General features: G+C 46.0%; 2 protein-coding genes and 1 long non-coding RNA gene across 12 annotated transcripts; all 3 read right to left on the bottom strand.

Moving 5' to 3' along the window:
* Positions 1–2,740: 2,740 nt before the first annotated feature.
* On the bottom strand, positions 2,741–8,388 carry LOC127331480 (probable cellulose synthase A catalytic subunit 8 [UDP-forming]). Its single transcript, XM_051357658.2, has 14 exons — positions 8,218–8,388; positions 7,932–8,124; positions 7,334–7,578; positions 7,129–7,228; positions 6,840–7,026; positions 6,366–6,632; positions 5,926–6,271; positions 5,703–5,840; positions 5,444–5,569; positions 5,155–5,367; positions 4,720–4,975; positions 4,388–4,590; positions 3,744–4,094; positions 2,741–3,661 (listed from the first exon to the last, which is right to left on the bottom strand). Exons 1-14 carry the CDS (start codon positions 8,239–8,241, stop codon positions 3,077–3,079), a joined length of 3,234 nt encoding a protein of 1,077 aa, XP_051213618.1. The 5' UTR covers positions 8,242–8,388; the 3' UTR covers positions 2,741–3,076.
* A 2,778-nt stretch (positions 8,389–11,166) lies between these two features.
* LOC127331481 (uncharacterized) lies at positions 11,167–18,477 on the bottom strand. Of its 10 annotated transcripts, none has more exons than XR_007869776.2 (8): positions 17,914–18,477; positions 17,608–17,815; positions 16,075–16,498; positions 15,778–15,984; positions 13,347–13,897; positions 12,430–13,160; positions 11,707–12,340; positions 11,167–11,594 (listed from the first exon to the last, which is right to left on the bottom strand). It is a non-coding gene; the product is annotated as an uncharacterized lncRNA (long non-coding RNA). The 10 variants fall into 10 exon arrangements; XR_007869778.2 differs by having other exon boundaries at positions 16,075–16,186; positions 16,391–16,498; positions 17,608–18,477; XR_007869779.2 differs by having other exon boundaries at positions 11,707–12,122; positions 12,218–12,340; positions 17,608–18,477.
* A 1,693-nt stretch (positions 18,478–20,170) lies between these two features.
* On the bottom strand, positions 20,171–21,779 carry LOC127329802 (uncharacterized). Its single transcript, XM_051356238.2, has 3 exons — positions 21,517–21,779; positions 21,310–21,391; positions 20,171–21,194 (listed from the first exon to the last, which is right to left on the bottom strand). The coding sequence occupies exons 1-3, from the start codon at positions 21,535–21,537 to the stop codon at positions 20,392–20,394; spliced, it is 906 nt and encodes a 301-aa protein (XP_051212198.1). The 5' UTR covers positions 21,538–21,779; the 3' UTR covers positions 20,171–20,391.
* Between the last annotated feature and the right edge of the window lie 5,443 nt (positions 21,780–27,222).

A 27,222-nucleotide genomic window follows, 5' to 3' on the forward strand; every position in this document is an offset into this window, starting at 1 on the left:
ATGTGGATGCCGCCACCGCCCACTCAGACCCCGGGGACACCTATCACCGTCAACAACATGAACATCATCCGGAGCATGAACCTCGGTGAGTCCTCCTACGCTTGTGCCCAACCCGCTACTTGTGCTTGTTCAAGTGTTCAATATGCAAATGCATGTTAATTCCATCAACCTGCTTATAGATTTTATGTCACAAGGCAATGACAATGAGGCCGGCGGAAGCGGAGGAGGACAATAAGGTTGATGGCATGGTCTTGATGGATTTGTGGACTTTCCCGTTATGGATTGTACTTGTACTTGATGTGTGTTGATGTATTTGTGGACATTGCACTTGTACTTGATGTATTTGTGGACATTGCACTTGTTATGCATAAACTATGTGTGCTCGATGTATTTGTGGTGTTGTTCATGTGTTTGGTGATGCTATGGTGAATATATATGTTGTATATGTTATATATATGTGAAATGCAATTTTGAAATGCGGGGAATAAAGAAAAAGCAGAAAAAATGAAAAAACCGGGGGCCTTTGCCGTGTGTATGCACACGGCAAAGGACATTTGGTCACTTTGCCGTGTGCATACACACGGCAAAGGCGCCACGTGGCGCAAGCCTGTTTCTCCTGGGAAGCCGGTGTGTCCCTGGAGAATCCTTTGCCGTGCGTCTTTGGGGAGTGGGCGCACGGCAAAGAGGAGAAGCACGGCAACGAGCGGGCGCACGGCAACGTCGGGGCGCACGGCGTCTGGGCGCACGGCAGCGTTTGGTGGCACGGCAGCGTCGGGCGCACGGCAACGTCTGGGCGCACGGCAGCCTCCAGGACGCACGGCAGAGACGGCGCGCACGGCAAAGGAGTGGGCGCACGGCAACGAGCGCGCGCACGGCAAACGCTCGAGCGCACGGCAACGAGAGCGCGCACGGCAACGAGCCTTTGCCGTGCGGTTTGGTCAGGCGCACGGCAATGTCTTCTTTGCCGTCGAGGGCGTTGCCGTGCAGACGCTGCCGTGCGCCGACGCACGGCAAATCCTTTGCCGTGCAAATAGGCCCCTTTGCCGTGCGATTGGTCGCACGGCAACGTAGTGTTTTCCCGTAGTGAGCCCACCAGAGTTCAAACCCCAGGTTTGACATCTGTGTGTCTCATAAAGGCGGAATATTCTTTCAGTGGGAGGCGACGTTCCCGTCGATAGCGAGGCGCCTGTGGCGACTTCGTCAATTTCAAGATCCAATCCGCCGGCTCGGTCTTCCGGAGGTGCTCATAGGGGTAGGGTGTGCGTGTGTGCGTTCATAGGGGTTAGTGTATGCGCGTGTATGTGAGCGCCTACGTTTGTACTGTGTTTCTCAAAAAAAAAAAATATATAAGGCAATATCAAATGATAAACAATTTAAAACACATTCAACTAAATTGATAATTTGTTCCATATAATATATTTGAAATTCATGACATAGTTTAAAAGGAAAGTATGGCTCAGCAAGTTCATGACAAACAAAGTTCGTAGAAACAAATGAGAAATCAACATTCAATTTTCATGTATAACAAATATGTTTCATCATCGACACTACGTCGCATGGAAATGATTAAAATAAATTGCTATTCATCTACCTCAAGACAACACAAAGAAGAAGGGTTTTTGTCTTACCTTATGTCGTCGTCGAGCGGGTTGGGCACACCGACGGTGCGCCAGATTCTGCTGCCGATGGCGCCTATGGCGGCAGAGGTGGTGGCTAGCGGTCGCCTTGGACTTCTTCGCTACGGGCACCTTCGGCTTTTTCTGGCCAACGGTCGCCTTGGACCTTTTTTTTGTCGTCTCGGTTTGTCGCACGATGGAGTGAACACATCAAATATGTTGCTCGATAGCGAGTTATCCTGCGCTCTGAATTTTTCTACCGCGCGCCCGATTTTACAGCGCCTGTTGGAACGCTGATCTCCACCCCCCACCCCACCCAAAATGTAGTTTTTTCAGGAGCCAATTTTTTCTTTTTTCAAAAACATAGTATAAACGCAGTCGTTCACACACACGCGTATACACATGCACTCCCTACCTCTATGACACCTCTGAAAAACTGAGCCGACGGATTGGATATTGAAAATCATATGAAATATATTTGTTATTTCTTGAGCAAATTTAACATAGTTTGATTTTCTAAAAATATTATAATGCTTAAGCTTTAGGATGAAGGTAGTATATCTTAATAGAAAAAAATCTGCAGAGCAGATAGCAGCGGAGTGGTCTGGACGGAGCTCCCAAGGAGAGTGCACTGTTTTTTGTTTAGGAGAAATCATACTTCCGTCATCCGGAGAAGGTATCTCAACTCAATCTAGATACTCATAGATTACTCTTTAGAAATACGGGTCTAATTAAAGTTAAGACATTATTTAACAGATGTAGGCAGTACTTTTTTTTTTTGTCTTTGATATGGGCAGTACATGATTTGATTGCCTTGTCTTGTGGATTTCCTACATGAATGCAAAGCACATGACTTTCACAAAATAAATGGTTTGGATGCATTGCAGCAATTTTGAAGAAAATAGAATCGTGATTGCAGAGAGGTGAAGGGAGGGAAACTCATCTTGCCTTTGAAGGGAGGGAAACTCATCTTGCCTTGTACTCCTTCCCATCCGTTTTAATCGACACGCGCATACAACATACAAGTTGGCATCAATTTGATCGGATCAGAGGTAGTAGTTCTCAAAGAAACATTAACATGATGGTGGACTTCATGCTTACAATCCAAAGTGTCTCATAATGAGGAGGACAAGAATATCTTCTATAATAATTTATAGGTACATGCTTACAATCCAAAGTGTCTCATAAGAAAAATTGCTATAGGATTAAAATCCTATGAAAACTGCTTTGTTTCAAACAAGCCCTCGACCTTGTGAAAATGGCAAATGGCCCATTACACCTATTTACAATTGTGTTCTTCAGAAATGCCCTGTTTGTCATGGCAACTTTTTCAAAGGTAGTAATTTGCAACCCCAACAACTATCTTCCGTGGGTTGTCAGTCAATCACTGACCATGTACATATTCTGAACAAAAGAACACAATTCTTCGTATTTTCTGTGTCTCTGCAACTACCATTTTCCTAGCAGTTGATGCCACAGGTTTGGACGTTCGGGCCAGCAACACGGGTAGTGAATGGATCAATACGGACCCACAGCAAGGAGAAGATCGAAGCAAGAAGGATAGCCCAGACGACAACGATCGTCGGTGTGCGGTTTGTCCTGCCCATAAGACCCTTGAGGAATGGGTATAAGTGAACAATCACCCAGAAGGCAAAGAAGAGCTTTCCAAAGAGCGGCCCCCATGATTGGTAACCACTGTTGATGGCGTAGGAGGTACCAGCAACAACACCGACCATGTTAATGATCAAAATGGTCGTTGGAGGGATCAGAAGTGTCGTCCACTTGAACATGTAGAGCTCAGCAAAGTCACCCTCTTCGTCATTAGCCTTTGAGGTGACAGTGAAGTTGGTGTCGATACCCGCAAGTACCTTCAGAAGACCTTGAAAGACGGCAAACAAATGGGCAGAGATACCTCCAATAACCCAGAACTGTTCATTCCTCCACCACTCATCGATGCCAACACCACTCCATCTCATCTCAAGGATACCAGTGGCGAAAATTGAAATGAAGAGAGAGATGAACCAGATACTGGCCAAGTTGCTGATCTGCATTCCAAAATGAATTCAGTCAGTTGTGTTGTTGCAAGCTATCTCGACTGAATAACAGAAATATGAAACCAACGTTTACCTCTGGCATGATGAACTTTCCAGTGAGCAGACAGATAGCAGGCAATATACAATAGACTAGAAGCGGGATCGATGTTAATGGGTAGATGGTGGTGTTGATGTAAGCAAATCTTTCTAGGAACTTGAGGCGTCCTCCGTAGCCATACCACAAGGGGCAATGCCGGCTGAAAAGAATTTCAACAGAACCAAGAGCCCACCTGAGAACTTGGTTCAGACGATCTGAAAGATTGATGGGGGCAGATCCCTTGAAAGCTGGGCGTTTAGGCATGCAGTAGATTGACCGCCAGCCTCGTGCGTGCATCTTGAATCCAGTGAGAATATCTTCTGTAACAGATCCATAGATCCAACCAATCTGCAATTCAGAACAACCTTGTTACAGTTAATCAAGAACTGGCCTTACTCCCTCAAAAAAAAAAAAAAAAAAAAAAAAAACTGCCTTACTCATGCCAACTGAGACATATCATTTGCAAATTGCAATTGGTAAAAAGTAGCAACATAATTTAGTTTCTCCGGAGGAAAGATACACAAACATCAGTTGCATCCCCAATTTTGCAAACTGGTACCTCACTTCTATTTTTCCTCGCAATTTTTGTACACTAGAAAATATGAATGTGAATATTATTGATGGGATGATTGATATGTTACCTCAGTTCCCCATTCAGACTTGTCCTCGTAGCCACAACTTATGACATGGATAGCTTCTTTCAAAAGAGATTCTGGAGTTGAGGACTGAGGAACACCACCATATTCCATCAGAGTTGAGGCAACAAATGCTGCCGACTGGCCAAATCTCTTCTCTAAGCTCATTTGAGACATGAGAACTGATTTCTCATCATCAAACCCAGCACCTGTCACAAGTTGACATGTTAATATGCTTACATGTTGGTTAAAGCTCATGAAACAATAACCGCTGCAGGATGACAAAACAGTGACTCAGGAATCGGGCCCTAGAAGATGCAAGAAAATATAGATTGTACCTTCAACACCCTCCTCTATGTCTTCAAGATTGAATACTGGGACAGAACTGTCCACATGCTTGCTCGACTTTTTCTTATCTGAGCTCTTTTTCTTGGACTTGCTTGCCTTCTTTTTGCCCCCACACAGTGATGACAAGAAACCAGGCTTCTTCGCCTTAATTGGGGGTTCATAACCATAGATAGCTGTTCTGTTGAAAACACAACCAGTTCCCACATAAACAGGCCCTTGAATGCCGTCAAGGCCCCTCAAGTTAATCTGCAGAAAGCAGAAATAACCCAAAAAGTTAATGGATACGGTTAGGAATTTTAAAACTAGTGCATCAACAAACTTAGGCTCTTAGCATCACTTATTAAGTACCCAAAAAAACATCACCTATTAAGCTATGATTACTTGACATCAGTGAATACAGACATGGGAGAGGATCGCAGACTTACATCAAAAAAGACAGTGTTCCTGTTCGCATATCGATCATTAGTATCAATACCATCAAACCTTTGTGGGAACTGGACATAACAGACTCCCCTTCCTAGATTTGGATCCATAAGGAAGCACATAGCTTCCCGGACAGCCTTGCTGTTATTGATGTAGTGATCACAATCGAGATTCAACATGTACTGTCCATTAGTAAGGACAGCCGAGACACGAACCTGTGAAAAAGATTGATCTGCCATTAGAACCAACGCTAAGTAGATAATTTAACTTCAGTAACATTTAACTACTCACAAGAGCATTCATGGCACCAGCCTTCTTGTGGTGCTGGAATCCAGGACGCTTCTCACGAGATACATAAACCAAACGGGGCAGCTCATTACCCTCAGCATCAAGGCCACCACTGTGACCAAGGAAAACCTGAGTATGGTCAGAAACAGGAGTTAGAGTTAGCCAAGCAACGACCATTCTAAATAGCAGAATACACAAAAGCTACCTAACCAGACCAGTCTATGTATTCAGCAATTGTAGTCTATATTGGAAATACGCTAACCTGAATCATTCCAGGATGGTCCCTGGTATTGTTTCCTGGCCATGGTGTGCCATCTTGCATGATCCATCCTTCCTCAGGGACCTTTATTGCCTTAGCAACTAGGCCATTTATCCTAATTTTAAATTCTTCATATTCTCTCTGCAACAGTTTTTTTGGAAGACATATTAGCATAGGATCAGAAAAAAGTGAAATCAATATTTATGTATATAAAAAGCATACAAACCTTCATGGCCCGGCGTTCTTTAACAAATGAAGGCTGGACTTTGTCTTTCAAGTAATCAATTTTCTGGGAGAAGTAAAACTCAGGAGCTCTGGGTTCAATTTCATACTTCTTAACGAACGGTACCCATTTCCTAGCAAACTCTGAAGTCTCAGCCAGTGCATCAAAAGTCAGCATTGAAGCTCCATCATCAGATATATAGCAAGAAACCTTATCCACGGGATAATCAACAGCAAGAATGGATAATATAGTGTTGGCAGTGACGATAGGTGGCTCCTTCAACGGGTCGACTGTACTGACGAAAATGTCAACAGCAGCCAACTGAGATGGTTCACCTTCTCGGTCATACCTGTTAGTGGAAATGGATAGTAATAGCATCAGGAAGAATGATCAAAGAAGGTCTGCTTAAAACTAAGTACAAAAGAGCTGATAAGAAGAATCACCTTAAAGCCAGTCTATCAAGGTAGGTCTCCCGGTTGATTGGATTCCACTTTGGGAACTGATCCAGAATCCAGGACATAGCAAACCAAATCTCACATATAACAGATAAAAGCCACAGCGGGTACGCATTACGCACGGGATTTGTGATACGGTAGTGCAGGAAGATGCTTAGAACAACCAATCGCAGAACAATGACCATTCTGTAGGGATTTATCCTGGATGAAGGGATGGGGACTTTCCTAGACAGAGGCTGGCGAGTTTCATCATTCCTGTAATTTAGATGGCATAAAATTAATGCTGCAACATAATAGGCTAGAACATTTGCTGAAAAGAACATGTGCAACATTCCTGACAAGGAAAGGTTTAGTAGTCATGCAAGTATAAAGGCAACAAGATCCTAAGTTCAATCAGGTTTGTAGTGACAAACAACAGATGCAGCTGTAAAATACGAGTGCTAAGAGGGTGCTGGCACTCACAGTAAAGAATCTTCCATGTTGTATTCAGTAGATGCATCATCAGCAGCTCCGCGGCCTTCAGAGGGGGCAATGCTTGAGCCATTAGTCATGGGAACAGCACCCTTTTCCTGCTTCATTTTCCAGCCATCAACTCTATCTTTCCAGGCAACGTTCCCAACACTCCCAGAGAACTCCCTTGATGGATTCGCTGGCAAAGGGAAATAATTCAACTCCTCTTAGCACTCATATCATCAGTAGAATGGGTGTTGCAAAACGGAACACGAGAGATGATGGCAAGAAATGAACATACGTGAATGATTGACGTAGGGAAACGGAGCACGTTTGCCGATGTTCCCGGTAGGGGACATCATGTGATGATCAGGGGAAGCTCCAGGGATTTCTCCTGAGATCTGCAAGCAAAGAAAAATCAAACTCAGTATAATGTAACTAACAGTGTGTGTACACACGAATTCTCAGCAAAACCTACTAAAAAACTCGTTAATACCACCACCAACCTGGCTGTTAGTGACTGAAGGGATGTATCCCCTGGGGATCTCGCCGCTGTCATACTTGGAGAGCCCGATCTCGCCGCTGTCATACTTAGGGTGGCCAACATTCCCGCTGCCACTCATGCGCCAGCTGCGCATCCTGTCAGCAACCTTCTGCTTCTGGTCCTCGGTGCCTGACGCAGGGTAGTTGAAGTCGCTGCCGTCATCGGCGTCGGTGTCGTCGCCTTCCTCCCCGCGGATCGCAGGGCTCCCTGCAGAAGGGATGCACAGCTCAGCATAGAGTTTGGCATCATGTGGTACAATAACTCTTATCTGCTAGTTATCCATAGCTACAGTTCACCCGGGCCAGATAGAACAAATTCCAGAAACATGCGAAACCTGAGAGCTCCTATTAGTAGCTCGCGAGAGAGTAATGCTGTGAGATCTAGTGAATTATGCTCGAATTGCATGCGGCAAACGAGATAGGGAGAGAACGCTCTAAGATCTAGTAAATAAAATCCCCATTTCATTTCGTCTGTTCTTATATCTACAAACTTGCCGGTTTCGTGGTCAATAGTAGTTGAAATTGGGGGAATCGAGAATGGGGAAGAAGACGGATGGTTACCCTTGTGGCGCTTGTACTTGGTCTTGCACTGCGGGCAGGCCTGGGTGCCGTCCTTGCGCTCGTACTCGTAGCAGGGGCGGCAGACCGGGAATCCGCAGACGTCGCAGGCGGCGAAGACCTCGCCGTCCGCCGCGGCGCCCACCCCGTCGCCGCAGATCTGGCACACCTGCCCGCCCACGAGCCTCCCCGACTTCTGCACAGGAAACAAATTTCAGACACTCCGCCATGCCCAGAGATCCACCCGCGAAATGCAAGCAAGCGAGATCCCGCGAGAAGACGGACTCACCACGGCATCGGCGTCGCGGTCCATGGCGCCGCCCAAAGCGCCGATCTCCCAGCTGAGGTCCGATCCCGAGCGCGCGCGGGGTTGGGGGGCGGTGGTGGGGGGTGGCCGCGGGGATGCCGCTGCTACTAGTAGCACTGGCGTTTAACTAACGGAAGGAGAGGGGAGAGGGGAAAAGGACGGGCCACCGAGAGTGAGGTGGTTGCGCTGTCGGTTTCCATGCGGGATTATTAGTTAACCATTAACAATGGATCTCCGCGACATGGTTGGCCAGCCTGATTAGTTTTTTTCTACTCGGAGAACAGCGAGGCGGGAGGTGGAAGAAAGGTGAGCTGTGGAGGGCCCGCGCGGCAGAGAGCGATGGCCGTCGGTCACCGACAGGCAGATTTTGGTAGGTGCACTCTCACACCACCGACACCACGGGAAATGTGTGATTATTAGCCGGAAACAATCAATCAGGCTCTCACAGACAGAGTGGGAGTGACGCGGTCTGAAGACTAGCAAGCTTGCACATGAGATGCAGGAAATGTTTCATTGGGAAGTTTGATGGAAGTCGCAAAGTAATATTACACCACCCGAGTCATATAAGAGCGACGTTGAGGCCACCTAGAATCAACATAGGATTTTCGAGCCGCATAATATTTCTTGGATGTCTAGTTTTATCAGAAGATAAAACATAGACCCTTTGTGCCCCAATTAGTTTTATGAATATCTTTTTTGTAAAAGAACTTTGTTTAATTCAGTTTTAACCACGCCAAGAGATCTTACCTCTATAATGTCGATAGGTGTTAGGATGCCTAGTTTTAACAGAAGATAAAACATGGACTCTTTGTGCCCCAATTGTTTTTTTATTTTTTTTTGTAAAAGAACTTTGTTTAATTCAGTTTTAACCGTGCCAAAGAGATATTCGTCTGTGCACCTCTACTCTATAATCTCGATAGGTGACGGCTGTCTATAGCTGATGGCAATGCTTGAACAGACCAAGTTGAGCTTAACATCCAAACTAATTATTAATGGCCACAACATGCAAATTAGCTGGCATCGCAATACGAAGGAATAGGACAGCTCAGGAGCTGCAATTGACTCTCATGGGCATGTATAATTGACTTGTCTTCTTTTCACCGCTCAAGATTTTTTCAAATAACTCATCATTCAGAATAAAATAATTGGAAGAAGGTTGGTCCCTTAACCCCCGCATGTGACAAATAATATATGAGATTCCATTCCACTGTCAGAGTGGCAGTGCAAACAGTAACAGGCAAGTGAACATAAGAACGATGAAATAGCACATGGGCACTAAGTCGCTGATCGCGTGAATTAAGAAGCTCTCTAGACTTACTATTTTCATCAAATATCTGGAGAATCTCCGTAATTAAAATTTTATATATAAGATATATTTAAGTCGCAGGAGGTAAATATTAAAACATCTAAGAAATGTATTGCCGTGCAACACATAACCAATGTAAACTTGAATCTCTACTGCTGTGTTTGGATGCATAGAATCATCTATGGAATTGAATTGGACTTTTAGATTCCAAATCCAATATGGAAATGAATTGGCTCTGAAATACAATTCAGCTGTTTGGATGTGCTCGGAATTTCATGTTGAAATCGAAGAGTCAACCCAATTCCAAATCCTGTTTGGATGTACAAACACTGTAATTTTGGAATTTGGTGTTTTGTTGAATTTGAACAATATAAATTTGGGTACATGTAAAAAAGAATTAGATTGTATATATATTATTTAGCACACACACTAGAAAAGAAATTGACCACAGCTATCATCGTGCCCAACTGCCCATATTAAAAAAAATTGAATAAAGAAAACGATGAGGGCCTCCATCCCCATCGTTCCCAGCTCCGGCCAGCAATTGCCGGCGAGGCGGCCGTCGTCTCCGACGCGGTACGTGCCTCCGCTCTCCTGGATCCGTCCTCCCCGGCGCCGTACTCGCCTAGATCCGCCCTCCCCGACGCCGTACGGGCCTCCGCTCGCGGCCAGGAGCCGAGCGCTGCGTCCGCTGTCCAAGAGCAACGCCAAGATCCTCCGCTCGCGGCCAGGAGCCGAGCGCTGCGTCCGTTGTCCAAGAGCAACGCCAAGATCCTCCGCTCGCGGCCAGGAGCCGAGCGCTGCGTCCGTTGTCCAAGAGAAACGCCAAGATCCTCCGCTCGCGGCCAGGAGTCGACGCCGAGCACCTCCGCTCGCGGCCAGGAGCCAATGTCGAGCGCCTCCGGTCGGTCTCGTCGGGATGGAGGCGGCGGCGGCGACGGGCTCCGGTCGGTCTCATCGGGATGGAGGCGGCGACGACGACGGGATCCGGCCGGTCTCGTCAGGATGGTGGCGGCGACGACGACAGGAGCGTGTTCCTCGACGATGAACTGCGTCGCTGCTTCCGCTCTGGCTCGTTCGCGAGGAGCACGCACGCAGTTTCCGAGCGATTCCGAGGGTCGGACCTCGGAATGTTTCGCTTGATGTTTACACGTACAGATTCGGCCCGTGGAATTTGGGCTCAGTTTCCAGGCTCAGATTCTAAGGCCTATCCAAACGGTGGAAACTGCTTACAAATTCCAGATTTGGTGATTCCGAGCCCAATTCCACGCATCCAAACACAGCAGACGTGATTTCAATTTAAGATGTATGATGTTTTCTGTCTCTCTCTCTATCTCAAATGTATGCGTTTATTTCCCCCTTTAAAGACAACTAGGAAGTGTTGCGCGGCGCACGCCGCGCCCGTCAGATGATACCATTAACTGCCAGAGATGCGTCATAGTACTGTTAAGTAGTGGCAACGGAAAGGTGCATTACATACAGTCAAGAGTTGGTCTATCCTTCGGCCTATCCACAAACGTAGATATAACACAAAAATCAAAACTAATCTATCTTTGAACTGCATAACCTGAAATAGATATCATTCATAAAGTTAGCTAAGCCTGAACCACACATTCGGTGGTAGGTAACCAAACAATGTGAACTCACTGCATAGTAGGATATTACAACACTTTTAGTCATGGATGGTAAAACAATATAAACTCACTACATATTACAGTTGTAGACAAAATGTATGATAATTCGTTACAAACAACTTTGTATGATAATTCGTTACAAACAACTTCAGTGTAGAGCACATATTATAAGATACCTACCAAGATAAACCACAGCTAAGTCCACGTACAACTATCCTTATTACAAAAAAAAAAAAAAAAAAAAAAAAACTCCAGTATAGGCTACCGATGCCCGGCAGAGTATAACAATGGTATGCTCACATGAAGCTCTATAAAGAGCAAATGCATAAAAGGCTTTTGCACGCCATCCCCATGGAGTGTCATTGGATTTTTCTTGGACGGAATAATGTGTGTCAGCATTGTAACCCGTCCAACAGCATCTAATGAGGGGTTGAATTAGTGTTAAATCCGGAATCTAAAAACCGAGATGAATGAAAAGGAACAGTGGCTAATGTCTAGCATACATAGTTTAAACAATTGCTCATTGAATACCTGACAGAAGGGTAATGTCGCCTATGCATGTATGCAGGGCATCGAAAGGCTGCACATCATATGCAAACAATGGAAAGTTTTCAGGCTTCAGAATGACTTCGTGAATTTTTGTCAGCTAGGTTATTTTAATCCAGTAAGGGTGGTGGTCTGTTGCCTCGTATTTTTTCAGTACATATTATAGAATTATATAGATTGAGCTTTTTTCCTTCACATGTTCCCTAAACTGGTCTATCCGGTTGGCTAGAATGTATCTTTCCATTGTGTTCCCCTGATATAAAAGAAAGGAAGAGCAACGAATTTATTTTATACAAAGAATAATTGAAAGAATCTATATTGTTTAAGGGAAAACTTCAGTGGTATGTAGTCCAGTAAGTCGAATTTCATGCTGACCTAACAATAGTGAGTAAGTTCTCTTTCTACAAAGCAACATGAGTACGAAATGTGTTATATCTGAAAGAATAATCCGTGGAAGAAATGTGAATAAATGTAGAGCAATATCTTTTTTTCTTACCATCAGCTGGTGCTGGTAGTGCAACTCTGCATCTATTTAGTCCTTGCCTGATTGTTCTTGAAGTAAGCAAGCTTATCATAAGACCAATGATGTTTGTATCTTCAGCTTATTAATTTTGATTCTCTGAAACCAAGAATGCAGACGACACATAAATCCAGGTAAAAGGCATCCATGCTACTTGGATTTGGATTCTATGAAATTGCACTGCATACATGAAACGTGTGATCTGTGTAATTCCATAGTTGATTTGACACTGAACATACTTCAAATAGTGAGGAAGCTGGCCAATCAAGTATTTGTCTGCAACTACTGGATATGTTACTAAACCTGCAAAATTCATACGTTTCTTTATGTACTGTGCTACTATATACCAATGGCATGAAGGAATGAAACAAACATTGATGGAAGCTGTAAATTTGGAACTTGTATGGGTGGTGAAAGTAGTCAAAATAGCGTGTCTGAGTTATGAACGCAAAAATAAATCATAATAAAGGTGGCGGGGTATTGTTGGTTCTATATAGTTTGAAGAACAATATGAATGCAAAAATAAATCATAATAAAGGTGGTGGGGTATTGTTGGTTCTATATTTTCGAAGATACAATTCAGAGATTTCTTATGCTCTAATATGTACAGGAGTAGTACTAATACTTCCCTATACTCTAAAATAAGTGCATCATTATACCTGCTTAACATCGAAGGTGCAAGGGATCCTGAAAAGCAGGCATCATACTGATGCAGAATACATTCTTGATGAGAAAAACAACATGTGCAGATAGTTCTCTTCCCTTTCCAAATATAAAACAGTGCTTTTCCTCTTAATTCTTTCTGAACCCAGAGTAACCAAAAGTATATGCTGAAAAGTAAGCCACAAAAGTGTCCCTGACCTTTCCCCAACAAAGAAGTGGATGTTCTCGTATACACACGGACTATCCTTACGACTGCCTACAAATTTTGAGGAAACAACTTAGTATCATTTGTGTCATGTAAAATTAAAAAGATCAATGAGGAATCAATACGGATTGGAATCAGCCTAGTGTCCCCTCCATGAAATTCTGTATTTGGAATGTTCATTTTCTACAGGAATAAATCAAAACCAAATTGAAACAGCCAAAAGATGGAGGAACGCACCATGTATCGTCGCCACCTCGGAGACAGCTCCGTGCACTTCTCCCCCACATCCTCCTCCTGCACGACGTCCTTGCCGTCGCCCTACTCCTCCGTCTTAAAGTTCCCCGCTGCGCAATTCAGCACCACCGCTGCGGCCGCCACCAATTCTCACTTCTGTCCACCAGCGCCGATCTCGGACGACCCCGCCAAGCCTAGACCTCGTCGACCGCGACACTGGCGTTGTCGATGCCTCAATGGCCCCCACGCCGGTTCCTCCCATCTGGGGCTGCACCATGACGCGGCTGGACGTGCAGGGGAGCGGAGAAAGAGAGGAGCGCTCCCAACTCCTCCATATCTGGAGATAAGTGGGGGGAAGGGAGGTGCAATCGGTTGGAAAAGTTGGCGGCGGCCATGGGGAGGAAGAGAGTAGTCTGGAGTCTGGGCGTTCTATTTTTGGAAGCGGTGGGAGATAGGAGGCGGTGGATCTCTGGATATTTCCAGAGGAATGGGTAGGTCTCCACCGCTTTAACTGTGCACGATTTATCCATGGCAAATAATAATCGGTCACCAGCCTAAAATAATCAAATAAAAAGGGAAATTGAGGCACTGTAGATGAACATGGTGTCAAGTTTTGATTGGATAGAAATGTACCATGAACAGTGTCCAAAACATTATGGTTAGGGCAAAGAGGGTCAGCTTTGATATAGTTAATAATGAGCTAAAAATATGTTCATACTAACTGGACCGGGCCTGATATTTGAGAACCCCAGGGACAAAACAGGGGGATTTCCTATACACCGACCAGGTCGGCGCCGTACGGGCCGGCCCAGTTCAGGTGTTGGGCCAGTTGGCCGTTTCTTTTTTTGAGTTATTTTTTCTGTTATGTTTTTTCATTTCTGTTTTTTTTTCTATTTTTTCTTATAGGATTTAAAAAACGTTAAAATTCAAACAAATGATAAAAAAAATTAAAATTTGAAATTTTTGTAATTTTAAAAAAAATGAAAATTGTTTAAACCTGAAAATTGTTCAAATTTGGAAATTGTTCATATTTGAAAATTGTTCAAATCGAAAAAATGCTCAAATTTGAAATTTGGTTTGTTCAATAAAAATATACAGCTTTAAAAACTATTCAAATTATGATTTTTGAATTATTCAAATTTTAAAACTGTTCAGATCTAAAAATTGTTCGAGTTTTAAAACTGTTCATATTTCAAAAAAAACCTAGAATTTTTATTTTCTAAAAAAATTTAGATTATGAAAAATAAAATATTAGTAACAGAAAAGAAACAGAAAAAAAAAACCCGTACCTGAGGCTAATTGGCCGAGGCCCAGCCTACCCGACCTGGTCGCTGGGTGTGCGGCGCCCCCGCACGAGCCGGCCCCCGCACGAGCCGACCAGGTCGGCAAATAGCAGTCCCCAAAAACAGGCCCAATAATGTTTGGACTTGGACTTCGTTGGTCTAGACTACAAGCTAAAATGCTATATGAAATGAGGTGTCGGCCCTATTCAGCTTCGGTCCTAGACCATCGCACATACTGCCTGGCCCATTCTCTAAAAAAACATATTGGTTCGACCAGGCCAACCCTGCGTCAACGTGACGTGATGTGACGTTCTGTTCAAGTTTTTTTTAATCCATCCTTCTCCCATTCGTGACATATGAAGATATCATAAAAGCATATGCATAGAAACAACACATTAATAACATGGCACAGACTAATGATTTTTGCAAGATACTCCCTCTGTTTGGGTTTAGAGGGCCGGAGAGCTTTTTTAGGTAACTAGTTAAATGCCTGTTCGTTGCTACAGGAGAAAAATATATTGTATCGAACCAAAAATTTAAATGGCGTTCTTTTTTTTCTGTTAACGTGAAAGATATCTTCCTCTCTCTCTCTCTCTCTCTCAGATTGTCTATCCACTCGCTTGCCGGTTAAAGCTAGTGTGTTTTTACTTCAACCAGGAACATCTTGTTTAGCATCATTTCTTCGTGGGGTGAGTGCATTTTCCTATTCCTTAAATTTCCACCACTAAAATCCCATATTATCTAGAAAAATGAGTTATATTTTTCTCTATGTTGCTGAAGTTGATGTACATGCATGTTCAGTTGCACAAACTTCATAATATCTTCAGGAATGAACACCGACCACTAAAAAAGAAGCACTGCGTCCGAGTTTATATTTCAGCAATGAACTCTTTTGCCTAGGAATGAAAAAGGACAACATTATGATATAAAAAAATGAATCACGTGGTACACGTGATATGCTACTCAAAAAAAAACTGACACAAAGGATGATTAGCATGCATAGAAGATTTTAAGTAATACATATCATTCAAAATAAAACATGTTGACATGGCTTCCAAAATAATAACATAACAGATAAATTTATTTGAGCTTCCTATTTAACATGACATAAATATCAGATAAAATTCTCTAGGTAGACAATTTAATCTCACCTGCTAAAAAGTTTTGTGATGCCTAATTTTATAACTTGCACTTGTCATCTACAACTGTATACCCAGCTCATATATGCCGGACAAGCTCATCCTGAATCAGTTGAATGTTACTAAAGCCCATTGCTAGAAGCAACCACACAATATTTGGGAGTACGAAACACTTCTCGCCATTATCCGCCACCGTGGCTGAGCCATACGATCCAACAACTACAAAATAGGAAAGCATTCCAGTTTCAGGTAAACAACCAATCGACTGAACATTTAAAATTTCCTTAGACGCCCAGAGAAGTCCCTTACTTGCAGCAGAAGAATATGGCTCTTCCCCTAATAACCTTAATGACTATGAAGTTAACCTACTGATGGGTTGTTGGTTAAGATACTCTTCCCCGAGAGGCCTCCATCACAATCCCTGAAAATTGAGTTAATCAAGCAGCACAAATTCCACTGAAATTTGTGTGGCGGACTTAGTGAATTATAGTTGGGGGCTGCCAACAAAGTCACATACAAGTTAACGAGCATAGGTGAAAACATAATTCAGATAACGACATATCTACATTGGTCACTGAAGCATTCTGTGATGAAGGTGGCATAAACTTCTGTAAAACTATGTTACCTCAATCCTTCATGTTCTCCAAATTCAATTAATATCCACATCTGTTCGCGAGGAGAAACTATTTTTCCTCCAAAATAAAAATTTAATTTTGCCCCGTTGATGGAAATCCTACAGAGATAATACATGTATAGTGGTTAACCTGATTATGCAAGCCACCAGAATAACTGGATCATAATCCATGGAAATACATTATTGAAAAGGACTCTCTAATGAAAAATATACCAACACTTCGAATCATATATCTCTAGGATTAGCATGTTTTGAAGGGCGTCCTCCTTAGGATGCTTAGGAGATGAGGCACCCTAGCCAAGTCTAGGAAATTTGCCCGCTTTAGGCGCTTAGGTGTCAGAGCAGGGGTAGAGCGGTTTAGGACGCCTTACCGCCTTAAAAAGCCGTGATAGTGGTAATGCAGTATGGCAATTAGACCTTGCTCATGTACTTTGTTTGAGGAGATAATAAGATCAATAAGTAGCATTAGAGCAAGTGTCGAGATGCCCATAGTAAATCACAGAATATGATTGCTCCCGTGGCTGCTAATTTTCAATACCAATCGCACTTAATATTTTGCTTACACATTCTCCCATGATATCCAGATTCTAGAATATTGTACCATACAGATAGTTTGCTATCTCTAAAACACCAAGAACTAAAGCACCATCCCCACTCACAAGTTAAAATGATGCCAAGAAAAATCAGTGCAGGTCGCAAACTCACTCTCACCGGAACCTGGTTTAGACATGCCTAACTAATAGGCAGTCCTCACTAAGGAGTTATATATATGCAATCTTCAGAGTTTGGTCCCAATTAAAGTGAACTTGCTTGGCCTTCGCACATACCAATTTTTTCTAAATGTGTATATTTTCAAAGATATACTGTATTAGAGGCGATGAACATGCTTTACGTCGATTCATGTTAGATTGGACTGTATTAGATTAGTTGTAGGCATTAGAAAAATACATGACAGGTCTCATTAGAAAAATATAATGTATTAGATTAGTTGTAGGCATCCAATGGAATCTTGCATAATCACTGAAATGTATGGCAAGCAAGTTAAAAGTTACACATATCTGCGAGGAATGGTAACAAAGAAGTTATACATGGATCAATCAACTTATTGTATTTCAGAGCAAATTGCAAGACCTGTTATATTTCACAAATGTTCAAGTAAAACAATTAATGTACTGAAACCAGCAGGTGATTGGACTGAAGATTTTTACCTAGATCAGATCGGGTAGATCAGCTCAGAGCTCCTATCCTAGAGCAGCAGATCAAACAAATGCTGCTCACCATTAGCAATTTAGCATCTCCCTTGCGAGGAACTTCATTCAAATGCACCCTCTCAGGTAGTGCCTACTTTTCCGTTTGCGAGGCACCAACTTTGGAACCCACCAGTACAAGAACTCTCACATAGAAAGAACATGGCCGCTGGCCAGCGCAGCAAAGGGAGAAGTTTTAAGTCAACACCAACACCGGACCAGAGGAGCCAACCAAAGAACGAACCAAACGAATGATCAGTTTATCACCAATTAAAGAGAGGCCCGGCCCCAGCCAACTCAGTGGACGAATCACATGTTGATCGAGGATGCGCCTGCCGGCGGTTTGCTGGCGGCGGATAATCTCTCCGTGCGCGAGGATCCAGAGCTCGTCGATGTGTGTGGCCTTAGGTCCGACAGGAACTCCGATCCAACTGTTCAATTCTCATGGCGTCCGCCGTCCCGCGCGATCGCCGATCGGGGATGGGAGAGGCGAGGCGTGGTGGGACAGATGATCTTAGCAGAGGAGAAATCTTAGGATGCGTTCGGCGCGGCGGCGGCAGCCCCTTGGTAGGCGATGTGCTGATGCGAAATTGCTGATGACCGTCTCCTCCGTCAAAGGCGGCGGTGCAACAGATCAAAGATGCGTGATGCGGCGGCGGCGCTTGGGCAAGGTGCGGAAAGCGGATGCGGGAGGGGTTCTCATCAGAGATCAGCGAAGGCGCCGTGAGGGGAAGGTTATGCTGGAGGAAAAAAAACCAGTGGGACGGAAGGAAGAGACGGAGAGGGAGTAAAATAAGCCGGTGGTTAGCGATGGCAAAAAACCGATGGGACGAAGACTGGGGCGTCGGACGAACGGACCACGTATTGGGTTGACGACGGAACCCGTTCGTCTTTTTTAGGTAGTAGAGATTTGGAAAAACAAGTCCGGAGTCTTAACTGCCCTTAATTTCCGTGCCTAAATTAATTGCCAGAGAAGCGTTTTGCTGGAGGAGGAAGAGGGCGATCCGTGGCAAATAGGAATGCCCAATGCATGCCTTCTTTTCCTCGCGAAGGATTGGTGAGCAGATTATCTCGCGGATTACCTCATGTTTCTATGGTTAGATGCAAACAGAGAGAGAGTAGAAGGAAGGAAAAAGCCTATTTAACTCGAGTGACTGTAGGTGCAATTAATAGAATGCCTAACGTCCCCGAGGCCAGCTCATGTTTGGTATTAGCAAACTTTCCCTCCGGCCCTCTAAGGGCATGTACAATGGTTGATAAGACGGTCTTATCTTATGCCTTTTGATATGACAACAAAACATGGTATACAATGGGTTATTTTTTAGTCTTATCTTGCTAAGAGATGATCTCTTAGCCAAGAGAAGGCAAAGATCTTTTTTTCTTTCTCTCTCGTCCAACTCAGCAATTATCTTATGTGGCATTTCTAAGATAAGACTAAGATAAGACCATTGTACATGCCCTAAACCCAAACAGAGGGAGTACCTAAATAAAAGAAAGTTGAAGACTTTGGATTAGTGAGAAAAACGTGGAAAGATATAGATAAAAATGCAAATGGACTTGCATATTTTGTAGAGAATGGGCCATGTGAATGAAATATATAGGAAATTGTCAACTCCGAACCTATGATGCATAAGGCTCACACAGAAAACAAATCAGAGACTAGAATCCTCAAGAATTTCTATGAGAATGCTACAATCCAGAAAGACTATGAACGCTTCTTCTTGTAATTTGTTTGAATGATGGAAATCGTACTATTTAAGGAAAAGTTTACATTTTTCCCATATATTTACAGTGGAAATTAGTTTTTTTGTAAGATGGTCCATTATGGGTCAACGCGGAGAGTTTCTTTGGTTCAAATGGATTTTTTAAGAAACATTGAGTTCTTACAACTTTTTTGGATTTTTTCAATACAACTTATATGGTTCGTAGTATTAAGATATTTAGGAATTATATTTATATGCCACTTTACACTCAATTTTATAGTAAAAAATAGTGAGTCGAACCAAGCCAAGCCCCGCACCATCTCCGTCTCCATCTTCATTAAGTCTAGCTGTCCACTTGATCTTAAAAACGAATATTTCAGGAGCGCCTTTACAAAATGGGTATGTTTGAGGTCATATTCGTCCTTTTTTTCTGTTGCCAATGTGGGCCAGCTTATAGTCTCCCCTCTATGCATTACATGCCTCATAGTACACAGTATATTTGCTTTATTGTTTCCATATCTAGGGGTGTTCTTAAGGTGGTTATGTTCAAGTGGCGGCTCTGCTTGACTCGCTAAACTTATGAGTTCAAGCTCAATTGAGCCAAGTTGGTAACTGGTCGAGTAGGTGGTGATTTTTTGACTAATTGTTTCGAGCTGAATCGAGCCAAAGCCAACATTAGTGTTCCTATACTTTATTTCTCAAAACAAATACATATGTATTTCTTGCTAAGAAACTACATTAACCGTTCAAACAAGATATACTTTCATACTGGAAAATGCACATGGTGGATACACCTTCTTTCCCACAAAAATGGACTTGAAATTGAGTGCTGTGCATAAGTAAACATAAAGGATACACGTCAAAAATCATGTGGTACACTTGGTGAGCAACTAAACAATTGTTATACAAAAAAAAGATACACGTAAAAAAACATAAAGGATACATCGAACATCAAGCACTAATAATTGCCAAGAAAAATAACATGCAGAGAGGTCAAACAACCATATGAATGCATGCACACGGTTGTCATGCAGTTTTAGAGTCACATGACGGTGCACGAATTCGGCGGGTACTCCTCGTAGATGAACCTCCCCTCCTGCACGATCCGGCAACCTTTGCACCCTCTGCAGGACGATGCCGGCCCCCCGCAGCCCATCATCGGCGGCGGCTGCATCATCTGCAGTGGCGTCGGCATCGCCGGCGGCCATCCATTATATCCACCGCCGCACGAGCCGCACCCCCCGCAGTACGACGGGCCTCCGCACGGCTGCCTCTTCGGTGTCGCCGGCGCCCAGGGCGGGCACGGGTGGTGGTGGCCGAGCGCCGGCATCGTCGGCGGGTCGCACGGCCACTGCGGTTGCGGCGGCGGCTGCTTGGGCTGGGGCTGCGGCTGCGGCTGCGGGTGCTGATGGATGCCGCCCCAGTGGCTCGGGTCGCTGCACGGCCACGGGTAGCACAGGTTGCAGATCTGCGTGAACTGCAGGTTCACAGTCGTGGACGATGGCGCCGGTGCGGCCGCCGGTTTGGGGTCCTCCTTTGGCTTAGGCTTCTCCGGTTTCTTCTCCTCCGGCTTCTTCTCCTCAGGCTTCTTCTCGTCGGGTTTCGTGCAGCACTTACAGCAGTCCTTCTTTGGCTCAGGCTTCTTCTCTTCCTTCTTTGGCTCAGGCTTGATCTTCTCGTCCTTCTTTGGCTCAGGCTTCTTCTCTTGTACGATCTTGATGTCCTTGATCGCCTCGCAGGCCTTGCATCTCAGCTTCCGCGACAGCTTCACCGGATCGAATGGTCCGGAGATTGTCACCGTGTTATTCTTCGTCTCGAAATTGATGGTCCTGATCTTCTCCTTCTCTGATCGATTGGTCGAAGTTTAGACTTTAGACGTTAATCAGCGAAACACAAGATAAATCTACGTGTTTACATGATTAATTTGACCTCGACTGAGTGTTTGATCCTACGTACGTACCTTGGAGTTTGCATAGAACTTTCTGAATCTTCCTGTAACATTTCTCGCATTCCAGGTTGGATTCAATGATCAACGTAGATACCTGGTTAGTTACATGCATGGCAGAAGAATTAAACAAAAAAGCTCACAACATATGGCTACAGCTGCCAAATCAACTATGCATGCATGCAAATTGAAAGCAAGTACGTGAGAATTAGGGCAACTCACCTTCTCTCCCTTCTCTGCCATGGCTGGAGCTGAGAGATCGAACTCCAACAAACGATTAAGCGCAGAGTTGCCGCAAAAGGGAGAGGGAATATTTATAGGGGGCTCGCTACCATGGCAATTGTCTAATCAAATTCTACATTTTTTTCTTGGCTTAATCGAATAGGAGTACTACATTTGCCCACCCCGTGTATTATTTCTTTCGACAATGCCCACCGTATATTGCTTTCCAAGAAAGAAACAAAAACACAATGAATATGGCGATCGAGGAAGAATCTGCCATCACATGAATATGATCAAAACCTAACCTGTTATATTTTGTATGATTCGAGACAACAACCTTCTCTACCATGATCAGAGCACTGACTTCAGAGTGCAGAACATGCATGAGATGGGACAAATTAGTCTCAATAAAACATGGTAGTTGCCTCAGACACTGCTGGCACTTTGTGAAATGCCACGAGACGAACCTTCTCTCGACTTATTCTCTGTACTGGCGAAGAGTTTGGCCTGCTTAAAAAACACGCATGTCGGCCGCACTGAACTCTTGTCACGTATATGGAACTTGATAATTGCCGTTTTGAAGCTATATGTATAGATGTCTCTCTGCAATGCATGAGCTGCAACAACCGATCGACCAACCTCATGTTAAATTGATCACGTAGGCTGCGTGCATGGATACGAACAATCGTCAACGAAGACAGCTGCTCATTAATAGTAGATATCGATCAGCTGGCATGTAGTACTAGTAAAAAAAAAGTAGTAGCAAAGCAATTGGATCATTGCCAACAACCGCAACGCATGGGCGGCAGGAGCAAACTACGACTGTGTTTGCTATAATTCTCAAGATTCTTCGAAAACGCCACTCTCGGCTTTTCAAAAACGCCCCTGAAGTGGCATATTTCGAAAGATGAAAATTGTAGAGACACCCACAGCCAGAGCGGAGGCAAAATCCAAAGAGAACTCTCTCTCCTGTCGCCCCCTCCAGGCGACGGGGGAGGGAAACCCTAGCCTCCCGCCGCCACCTCCCCACCTCCTCTGCCCGCCCCCTCGTCGCCTCCCGAGGCCGCCGCCGGCTAAGCCGTGCGCCGCCAAGGACGGGGGCGGCGAGGATCTATGCCTCTCGGGCCCCCGCATGGCCGTCTTGGAGGGAAGCCGCCATGCCGGTCCCGGAGGTCGCCGTCGTCCGCGCTGGCTCCGTGCGTGGCCCGCCGCCGTCCTGCTCGCCGCCGTCCCCTCGTTGCGTCTGCGTCGTCCACGCGGTGCCGCCTCTGCGCGCCGGCCCGGCGGCGGCGGGATGCTGGCCGGCCGCGGCCTTTCTGCTCGGCAGCTCGTCGTCCGGCCTCTGCGCGCGGCCCTGCCGCTTGGGGTGGCCGCGGTTTCCGCCGGGCACGGCGGCGCACAGTGTGCCGCCGGCGCTCGCGCGGGCTCTGTCGGCGGGCTCTGCGGGCTCGGATGGGCCCTGCGGGCTCAGATGGGCCCTCCTCTCGTCGCGCCCGCATCGTCCTCGCCGTGGTGCCCTGCGCGCCGGCCCTGGTGGCGGGTCTGCGGGTCGGCTTCGGCCTTCGCCGCTCCCCTGCAGCTCGCCGTCCGGTCCACATCTCCCCCCGCCCGGCCATGGCGCGGCCCCCTACGGCTTGGGGTGGGCGCGATGTTCGCCTGGCGTGGCGCTGTTCGGCTGCCCGGTGGCTGCCTTGTGCGCCGTCGGCGCTTGCGCGCGCGGGCTCTTTTGGGCTACTGCGGGCTCAGATGGGCTCCTGTGGGCTCTGATGGGCCCCGGCGGGCCCCGATAGGCGCCTCCCAGCTCCGCTCTCGGGGCGTTGGGCTGGTTGGCCTGGTTCTTGCCGGGTGGTGTCAAGCTCCATTCCATGCTGTTTGGCCCGGCGGCGGAGAGGAAGCCGGGCGAAAGCTTTGCACTGTGTCTGGCCGGTGCTGATGACGGCGGCACCACTGGGTGTCGTTCCCCTTCTTGAAGGCGTCATCGTAGGCGGATTCTCCTGCCGTTGTGTGTGTCCTCTGGTCTCCGGGTGAAAACCCGAGCTCCCTCGGAGCGGGCGACGGCGACAGTTTCTGCCACTACCTTCTTGAAGGCGCCGCCTTTGGAGTCCTCGACGCAGTGGCGGTGTGGGTGTGTGTTAGATTCCCCCTTCCGGTTTTTCTCACCCGGTTTCCCTCATAAACTGGGTCGCTTTGTATGGTTTTTGGGCCCGGTTTCCCTGATTAACTGTGCGCGCCAAATCTACTTATCGAGCAGCTCACCTGCCGAATTCTCAAAAAAAAAATTGTAGAGACATTTGTCAAATACGAAATAATTGCAGTTGCATATGTCTAATTAACCCTTGTTAATTAACCCTTGCTAATTAGCCGTAGTCAGGTTTTCGCTACCCGATTGAAAATTAACCGGAAAGGGCCGGCATTTCTAGTTACCACGAAATATATACCGCCCAGTTACCGGACAAAATTTTCAAACGAAAGTCAGATATCAAAAATTTAGAGCATTAAATCAAGCAAATCCAGTTAAATGTCCCACTAGCTACCTTGTCCTAGTGGTAGGAGTAGTTCGCTACTTCGCTTGCCCTTCAAAACGTGTCGAGTTGGAACCAATCCTCTCCGCTGGTAATTGTGAAACAAAGAAACTTCGTACATAGCAAAAGTTAGTTCTGCCAATGAGAACCAGTTTCGGGATTTTTAGTCTGGTAAGTTAATTTTCTAGAGGGGACCGGCGCTAAACACGAAATATCACCCAGTAAAAAAAAAAAATCCATGCTTGTCATTTGACGGGTGCTCGTCAAGTCGACTCCCTGTCTGTCAGCCTTGCTAGAATGGTTAGTGTAGCGATGGAGCCACCATCACACGAAAGTGGCAACTAAGGTAGAACCTGCGGAGGAGACCTACCACTATGGGAACCTGACAAGGGGCTGACGGCCAGAATCTGTGCCAACGGCCGCCGTCGGCACATAACCCCACGCCGTTAGGCCAGGAAAGTGGCCGTCGGCACAGCGTGGCCGTCGGCACAACACCATCAGGGCCGAAGGTCGCCGTCGGCACACGCCTCGTCTGTGCCGACGGCACGTCTCCTAGCCGTCGGCACATAAGAAGGTGGTAGGGCCACCGACAGCGGCGTCAACGGGTAGCATACGGCGTCTATCTGTACCGACGGCCAGGCCGTCGGCACAGCTTCCCACTATGTGGGCCGACGGCCAAGCCGCCGGCACAACTTCCCTGCAATTTTTTCCCTCCGACCAATCCTGCCATTTTTCCCGCTCCTTCCCTCCCGCCCTTTTTTCCCGCCATTCTTCTCGCGCCCATTCTCTCCCGCCAAGTATTCCCGCCGTTTCAGCCCTCGTCGGCCTATATATAACCATGTCTTCTCCACGAATATCACCAGCAACATTTCTCTCCTCATCAACTCTCTCATCCAAAAGCACCACAGAATCCTCTGAGCTCAGTTGCCGTTGAGATGGCTCCTCGTCGCCGTAGCAACACGGGCTTCACCGGCGTTCGCCAGCGGGCTGCGGGCCATTTCGCGGCTGAAATCACCACCGGTGGTGTGCGTGTGTGGCTCGGAACCTTCTACACGAAGGAGGCTGCTGCCCACGCATACGACCTTGCGGCTTGGAGGTTTGGCCGGTCGCGCCACGAATTGAACTTCCCGGAGGTCAGGTCTCTGACGGAAGCCCAGAGTCTCTCTACTGAGCCGCTACTTCGCTCTGAGGGTGAAGCACGACGGTTCAGAGATGGCCAGCGGCGGATTGATACCACCGAGGCGGACGAGCAGTTCATGGCACAGTGGCGCAGAGACCATCCCGGAGACGTCGCGGCCACGCGCGCATTCTGGAAGGAGAAGCAGACGTACATGAGAGAGAGGAGGGCGGGAAAGCGGCAGAGGAGGGCCGAATATGAAGCGGAGTATGCAACACATCATAGCCAGTTGTTAACCTTGATTCCATATACTCTACTTGCATCCCGAATGTTTTCGATAGTCGATGAAAATCCTTGTCGCACTTATCAGCTAGCGCAAAACTGCCTTTTACTGTAATCGGTCCCTTGGGTCCAGGGAACCTCCACAATAAGTATGTGTAATGTGGTACTGCCATGAACCTGGCGTAAGCTGGTCGCCCCAACAAAGCGTGGTACTATGACGGGAAATCGACAACCTGAAACTCCAGCCTTTCGATCCTGTAATTCTCTCGGGTTCCAAATTGAACGTCGAGATTGATTTTCCCTAGCAGATAACTCAGCTTGTCCGGTGTAATCCCATGGAAGCGTGTGTCAGTTGGCTTCAGATTTGCCAAGGATATGTTCATTTTCCTCAATGTATCCGCGTACATAAGATTTAGACTACTGCCTCCATCTATGAATACTCGTAAAACGTCGAATCCTGCGATCACCGCTGGCAAAATTAATGTTGATTGCCCTGGTCGAGGAACTTGCTGCGGGTGGTCTGCTATGGTGAAGCCAATGTCCTGCCCCGACCAATTTAGGTACTCAATTGTTGGTGGAGGCATCTTTTCTGCCATGAACACTTGTCGCGAAATTGCTTTCTGAGCTCTATTAGATGGCCTGGCTTTCTGAATCATCAAAACCGCGCCATTCGTGTCGATATATGGAGGTGGGTTTGGAGCTGCCGCTATTTGTAACTGATGTCGATTTGCATCTGTAATTGCGGGTGGAGGTAGAAGGTGGATCTCACTTCTCGGCCCCTGAGGGTTTCTGGTTGTTGCCTTTGTATTAGCATGTCCTGCAAATCTCTGCATTGCTTGAAAAGTTTGACAGTCCTTCTGCAAATGCCCTGACTGCCTCTTTCCATTGTTATCGAGGTAAAAGTGCATTTGGCACGGTCCGTTTAAGAGGTCCTCGGGTGAGATGTGCGGCCTCTGAAACCTTGGTCCACTATTTTGTCTATTAGGATGGAAGTCGTCCTTGTAATCGCTACGCTGCTCGCCACTTCTTTGATGATCATCTCGATTGTTTCCTCCACTGTTTCCTCGAAATCCAGCCGATATCTAGCCAGGAGCGTCATAATTTGAGAACTGACGAGGAAATCGTCGCCTATTTTGAAAATTTCAACTGTGATCTTCCTCTGGCGACCTGTGCCGCTTGTTGTGAACAATATCTTCTCCATCTGTCCACCGATTTGCTATCTCCATAAGAGGCTGATGTTGTTTTTGGGTTAGTCCTTCCTAGATCCTCGACAAAGTCTCTCCTTCGAATACCAGCAACAAATTCATCTATAGCTCGCTCGTCAGATATATTCTCCGCCGAGTTTTTGATAATATTCCATCTCTGGATATACGTTCTCATTGACTCGTCGTATTTCTGTCTGCATGCCCTCAACTGCTTCAGCGATGCAGTTTCTTGCATGTGGATCGGAAATTCTTCACGAATATGTTCTCAAAACTTTCTCAGCTGTCGACAGACCCAGTAGGCAGCTTCTTTATCCATGATCGTGCGGCTCCACTCAAGTGTACTTGAATGCTCTGCATGGCTGTTGCTCTAGTTTCACCCATCAGCTTCACCGTCTCGAGATAATCAACTAACCAATCCTCAGGATCTTGCAGACCGTCGAATTTTTTGTAATTATCGGGTAGCTTAAACCCTGATGGAACTCGAGTTTTGCGGACTCGTCTCGTAAAGCACGGGAGCCCGCACAAATCCTCTTCATCAACTTCTGGTGAGTGCCGACGTTCCCTTCTTTCTTGTCGTGCT

This window comes from Lolium perenne, chromosome 2, assembly GCF_019359855.2.
Source record: "Lolium perenne isolate Kyuss_39 chromosome 2, Kyuss_2.0, whole genome shotgun sequence".
Classification (NCBI taxonomy): Eukaryota; Viridiplantae; Streptophyta; class Magnoliopsida; order Poales; family Poaceae; genus Lolium; species Lolium perenne.

Coding starts and splice junctions, on each gene's coding strand:
- LOC127331480 (XM_051357658.2), bottom strand. CDS start 8,241: ATGGACCGCGACGCCGATGCCGTG. Junction 5,368..5,443: donor CTGGTGCCATGAATGCTCTT/GTGAGTAGTTAA, acceptor TCTTTTTCACAG/GTTCGTGTCTCGGCTGTCCT. Junction 4,976..5,154: donor GGAACACTGTCTTTTTTGAT/GTAAGTCTGCGA, acceptor TGCTTTCTGCAG/ATTAACTTGAGGGGCCTTGA.
- LOC127329802 (XM_051356238.2), bottom strand. CDS start 21,537: ATGGCAGAGAAGGGAGAGAAG. Junction 21,392..21,516: donor TGGCAGAGAAGGGAGAGAAG/GTGAGTTGCCCT, acceptor GTAACTAACCAG/GTATCTACGTTGATCATTGA. Junction 21,195..21,309: donor AGTTCTATGCAAACTCCAAG/GTACGTACGTAG, acceptor CCAATCGATCAG/AGAAGGAGAAGATCAGGACC.